Genomic DNA, 5252 nt, shown 5'->3' on the forward strand with positions numbered 1-5252 from the left:
CCAAGTTCAGACTTCAAGGTGGAGTGGTTATGGGAGGTCATAGATATGTGACCCTTCACTCCCACTTTCAACTGTCCAGGGCAGCTCTGTAGACCTGCACTAGGCTCTACTCATGAACAATGCCAGAGCAAACACACATATCTCTTATCTCTAGCGGGGAGGTAAAGGCCAGAGTCTACCTGGCTCTGATGGGTGCCCAGGATCCCTGCCTGTTGGCTACCCTGTGTACATTAGAACATGTATTATGTATTCCCCCTTCCTGCCCCACCAGCCACGTCCTCTGGGCTGCTCTACAGCTCTCCCCACACTGCTGCTCATGGCTGAGCCTCCTGCCCTCACCCACACAGTGCTGGCTCAGCTCCTGACTATGCTGGCGGAGATCCAGGTTGCTGGCTCTTCTCACAGGAAGGAGCCTGCAGGGTATGCCCAGGCTAGTCCATCTGGTCCCTTGTGGGAGCCTGTCAGGCTCACCTGTGCCACCTGTCTCCAAACAGCATGGGGCAGGAAGCTGAGATGGGAAAGCAGGAGAAGCAGAGGTCGCAAAGTAGTGGAAGCCATCCTCCCTGCCAAACCCTGCCCGGATCCTATGGCTGCAGGCACTGAAGAGATGCAGTGGGGAGGCTGGGAGGGCAGATGAGAGGGTGGGATGATACGTGGCCAGGTCCAGAGATGCCACAGCTCTATTCTTCTCTATTCTTAATCTTGGGTGTTTGGCACAGGGTCCCATGCAAGGGGGTGGGATACAGGCAGCCAGAAAGAGCCTCTCCTCTGCCCCAAAGGTGCTGTTTCTGGGGCAGGAGAGTGCCGTGGCCAGGGGCTGGATTCCTGCCCTTGAAAAGCCTGAGCCCTTAGAGTGGGAAGATGAGGAAGCCAGAGAAGCTTGAGTATTTCCAACCCCCCAGCAGGTTCCCCCGACGTAGGCGTAGGGACACCCGGTCCCCAGGGTCCAGGGGCAGCAGCACAGAGCTGGTGGCTGCCTCCCGGGTCACATCAGGGTCGTTGGCAAAGGCTGAGATGACAGGCCATGTGTTCAGCATCAGGCTCACCTGGGGAGGGGAACCTGGTCAGTATTCCTCCTCCAGCCTTAGGTTCCCCTTATCTCAGAACCCCAAAGGGCTTCCTTTTTTCTCTCCAGCCCCACTGAGGGAGTCTGTCCAATCCTGGAAACCTGGGGGTTGGCCAGCATTTGAGCTGCACATTTCCCCCATTCTGCTTGTTGTGGTTGTTGTTATGTACCCTTAAGTCAGACCCAACTCATAGTGAGTGCTCCTTGGGTTTCTGAGGCAGTATCACTACGGAAGTAGATTGCTCCATCTTCCTTCCGAGGAGTGGCTGGTGGGTTTGAACCGCCAGCCTTCTGGTTAGCAGTCAAGTGCCTTAGCCACTATGCTACCAGAGTTCCTTTCCTACCTTGCTCCCTCCCCTCAATCCCCCAGGACACAGGTCAATGGAGAGTCTGCCCTGAGGACAGCTCAGCTCCACCCACCCCTGCCCCTCCAATCTCCCTCCTGAGCTGGGCTGGGGCCCAGTGCTCAAGTCACCTGGACAGTTTGGCGGTTGTACACCTTCACCACATGGAAGCGGAAGCTGTAGACGCCCCGAACAGGGGCCACGAAGGAGCCTGAGGCCCGGTCAAAGCCACCACCCTCGTTCACCAGGACCTGGGGGAAGCAGACCCTACTAAGTGGGACTGGGGGATGTCTGTAGGTCAGCGATATACCTGGGTTGGGGAAGAGACAGTGAGCATAGAAAAACGAGGGGTCAAGTAGGACCAAACAGGAGGAATGCACAGATTCAAAAGAAAGAGTAGGAAGGGTCATGAAGGGTGAATGGATGAGGTTAGGGAAGGGAAATATTGGGGCAATTGGTGGTGTTAGGGGAGATGTAGGAAGCTGTGTTCTGAAAGTATGAGGGGCAGCAAAGTGGGCTTGGACAGTTATTCCAGGTCCTGGCATGGTCCTTCCAGGTACCCTGGAGGGTGGGAGGGAGTTACCTGGTCAAAGTAGATGGCTCCACTGGTGCCGTTGCCTGTCTCTCCTGATGGCTCATGGTGGTGGCTTCGGACTGCAGCAAATGCCACTCGTCCTGGGGGGGCTTCTCCAAGGGCTGCTCCCCCAGGCTCCCCTGTAGCAGCACGGCTGGGCTCACAGACCACCAGGCATTCACCCTCTAGCAGCACAGGTTCTGACCCCTCCTGGGCCCACCCGGCCCCCAGTGCCAGAAATATCAGGGCCAAGGGTGGCCCAGGGCTGAGTCCCAGGGAACCTGGTGGCCAGATTCGCTTTGCTCCCAGCATGACTGAGTGGCTCTGAGACTCACCAGTCCCCCTCTCCTCTGCTCCCTCACCCTTGCTCCTTTTGGTCTCCTCTGTACTCCCCCAGGCTCTCAACAGCCCTCACCCAGTTCCTCAACCCTCTCTCTGGTCTCACTGTTACCAGGCTTTAGCACCTCCTTTTCCATACCTCTCTGCCCCAAGACTGTCCTGCCTCTCACTCAGTTACTTCTGCTGTCACTGCAGTTCCCTCCCCTTTGGCAGAGCATAAAATGACGGCAGTCGGGCCCTGGGAGGGAGAGGAGGGCCACAGCCAGAACCCCAGGGCAGCACCTCAGGATGGCAATGAAGGCTGTAATTGGGGCATTAAAAATCATGGGTGTGTGAGCGCAGGCGTGTGTGTATATGTGTGTGTGAAAATATGTGTGCGTGAGAATATGTGTGAATGTGAATTGTGAATTTGAGTGTGTATATGTAAGAGAATGTGTGTGTGTGTGTGTGAGAGAGAGAGAGAGAGAGAGAGAGAGAGAGGCCAGTTCCCATAGTACCTTCCTCCCCCTCATTCCCCCGTTCAAAACTCCTCACAAGTCAACGGCTTTTCTCTGTGGCATTTTTTCCATTTATTGGAAGAAAAGGGTGCCCTTGACTTTTCTCCCACAATTGTTTTGTGGAAAGTGATTGGGCTACGAGAGTCACTTAACTTGTGACCTTGAGCCAGTTACTTGCCCTCTTTGGTCTTCCATCATTTCATCCGAAGGGAGTGGACTGTTGTTGTTGTTATGTGTCATGGAGTCGGACCCGACTGAAAGCAAGTCCTCCTTGGGTTTCTGAGGCAGTATCACTAGGGAAGTAGATTGCCCCATCTTCCTTCCTAGGAGTGTCCGGTGGGTTTGAACCGCCAGCCTTCTGGTTAGCAGTCAAGTGCCTTAGCTACTATGCTACCAGAGCTCCTAAAGGGAGTGGACTAGACGAACTTTAAGGCTCTCTTCACCCCCAACTTTCCAGGAGTGGCTCCTCTTTAATGAGAATCAGCTGCGCAGAACTAGCAAGAACCCAAAAGGAGCCGGGAGAGCTGAAGACAGAGGTGTGGAGAAAAGGAGAGACAGCGAGTGGGCTGGGCCTCGCCACAAGCCAGCCTGGAAAGGCGGAGCGGGAGCCCGCCGCGGGGCGCCTCCTCCCGCCCGGCGGCGAAATCGGGGCCCGCACAGGCCCAGCCCCCGGGAGGAGCCAGGCTGACCCCGCCCAAAGCCAGGAAGTGACTCAAAAAAACATTTGGCGATGTGGGGACTAGAGGCCCCCGTTGGGTGAAGAGTCCGGGAAGGCCCGCCCAGATTCAGGTCCCTTGCCTGCCCTTCTTCCCTGGGCGAAGCTGGGGGCTCGGGGTACCTGGAGGCGCCAGCGGGACGAGGTTGGAGCCGGCGGCCATGGCGGGTAGGCGCCCTTCTCGCCCCGCGGAGGTGCAGGGACTGGGAGGCCGAAGTCTGAGCGCGAGCGCCTGAGGCTGCCCTGGCAGCTTGCACGGGGGCGGTGGCAGTGGGCTGAGCACGTAGCGGCCCCTGGGCCTGAGATGGGGCACTTGGCATGACGCTAGGGGGCGGCCGACGCCTGGGGGAAGGGGTGGGAGTGGCAAAGACCTTGGAAATGCAGACTGGGACCCCAAAGGAGAGTCCGGTTCGAGTCCTAGTAAGGAGTTAGCCCCAGAGGAGAGGCTATCCCAAGACCCCTCCGTCAGCTGTCCATTCTTTTTAGCTTCCAGACCAAGCTGGAGTCCCCCACCTTTCCAACTCAGGGCTGTGGCCATTATTTTCAACAGGCGAGACGCCCATCCCAGAGATAATCTTGTTTATCCATGAGTCCCTCTCCATGCCGCCTCAGAAACCCAAGGAGGGGTCGCTATGAATCGGATTCCACTCGGTGGCAGTGCGTTGCGTTGCCCTAATCCCATGATGGACTAGGATGCCTGTCATCCCCTGGGGTTGTTTACCATAACTAGAACTAGGTGCAGGAGCTCTGGTAGCATAGTGGCTAAGACACTTGCCTGCTAACCAGAAGGCTGGCGGTTCAAACCCACCAGCCACTCCTCGGAAGGAAGGTTGGGCAATCCTACTTCCGTAGTGATACTGCCTCGGAAACCCAAGGAGGGGTCGCTATGAGTCGGGGTCGACTCGACGGCACATAACAACAACAACAACAACAACAAGAACTAGGTGCGGAGGCTGTTGATAGCTGGTGTGGGCCAGAATACCAAGATGTAGGTTGAGGTGTAGATTTGAGGCTCAGAGTTCCCTTCTCACCTTTCAGGGTTAGGCGAAGCAGCCATGCCTACCGGGGGGGCCATCTTCCAGTCCCCCGACCGCTTTGCGGTGTCTGCGGCGGCGGAGGACAAGGTGCGGGAGCAGCAGCCGGACGTAGAGCGCATCTTCAGCGTAGTTGTGAGTGTCCTCCCCAAGGACTGTCTGGAGAATCCTCACATCTGGCTGCAGCTTGAGGGCCCCAAGGAGAACGCTAGCAGAGCCAAGGTAAATACCCCTCCCCTGATCCTTCCTGGGAACAGTGACTCCCTGAGGGGGCAGAGGAGTGGTTTGGGGAGGATCTTGACTCCTTGATTGTCTCACTGGCAACCTCAGTGCTCCTGAGCTTTGAAGGACTTCCCAATTCTGTATTTTCCTTCAGTTTTGGTTTCATTTCTGCTGTGACAGCCAGGCTAGTTCTGGGCAGTTCTGCCAGGGCTTAGGGGCAGATGATTCAATTCAAATCAGTTTTTGCTGCTTGTGAAGTGTAAAGATAATCTGGCTGAGCAAGCAGGTTCCACCAAGGAATTCACTGTGGAGTGGGTGGTGGTTGGGTGCCTTCAGGTAGGTTTTTTTTTTTTTTTTAAATTGTGATTTGGGTGAAAAATAACAGAGCAAATTCACTTTTTATACAGCAGTTCACATACACTTTGTCTCATGACATTGACTACAATTTACCACAATGCAAC

The 5252-nt window shown here is 55.9% G+C and overlaps 2 protein-coding genes across 2 annotated transcripts in view; one reads left to right on the forward strand and one right to left on the reverse strand.

Annotated features, from left to right (window-relative positions):
- Window positions 1-848: 848 nt before the first annotated feature.
- On the reverse strand, window positions 849-2296 carry CBLN3 (cerebellin 3 precursor). The gene is made up of 3 exons (XM_007949242.1): window positions 1994-2296; window positions 1542-1661; window positions 849-1046 (listed from the first exon to the last, which is right to left on the reverse strand). The coding sequence occupies exons 1-3, from the start codon at window positions 2294-2296 to the stop codon at window positions 849-851; spliced, it is 621 nt and encodes a 206-aa protein (XP_007947433.1).
- A 2285-nt stretch (window positions 2297-4581) lies between these two features.
- The window catches only part of KHNYN (KH and NYN domain containing), a 9837-nt gene continuing 9166 nt past the window's right edge, over window positions 4582-5252 (forward strand). The window contains exon 1 of the mRNA XM_007949243.1: window positions 4582-4791. Within this exon, the coding sequence (XP_007947434.1) occupies window positions 4591-4791 (201 nt within the window). The 5' untranslated portion in view covers window positions 4582-4590. The remainder of the gene's footprint in view (window positions 4792-5252) is intronic.

The sequence above is a fragment of the Orycteropus afer genome, unplaced genomic scaffold (assembly GCF_000298275.1).
Source record: "Orycteropus afer afer isolate SDZICR_OR568_19922 unplaced genomic scaffold, OryAfe1.0 scaffold00243, whole genome shotgun sequence".
Lineage (NCBI taxonomy): Eukaryota > Metazoa > Chordata > Mammalia > Tubulidentata > Orycteropodidae > Orycteropus > Orycteropus afer.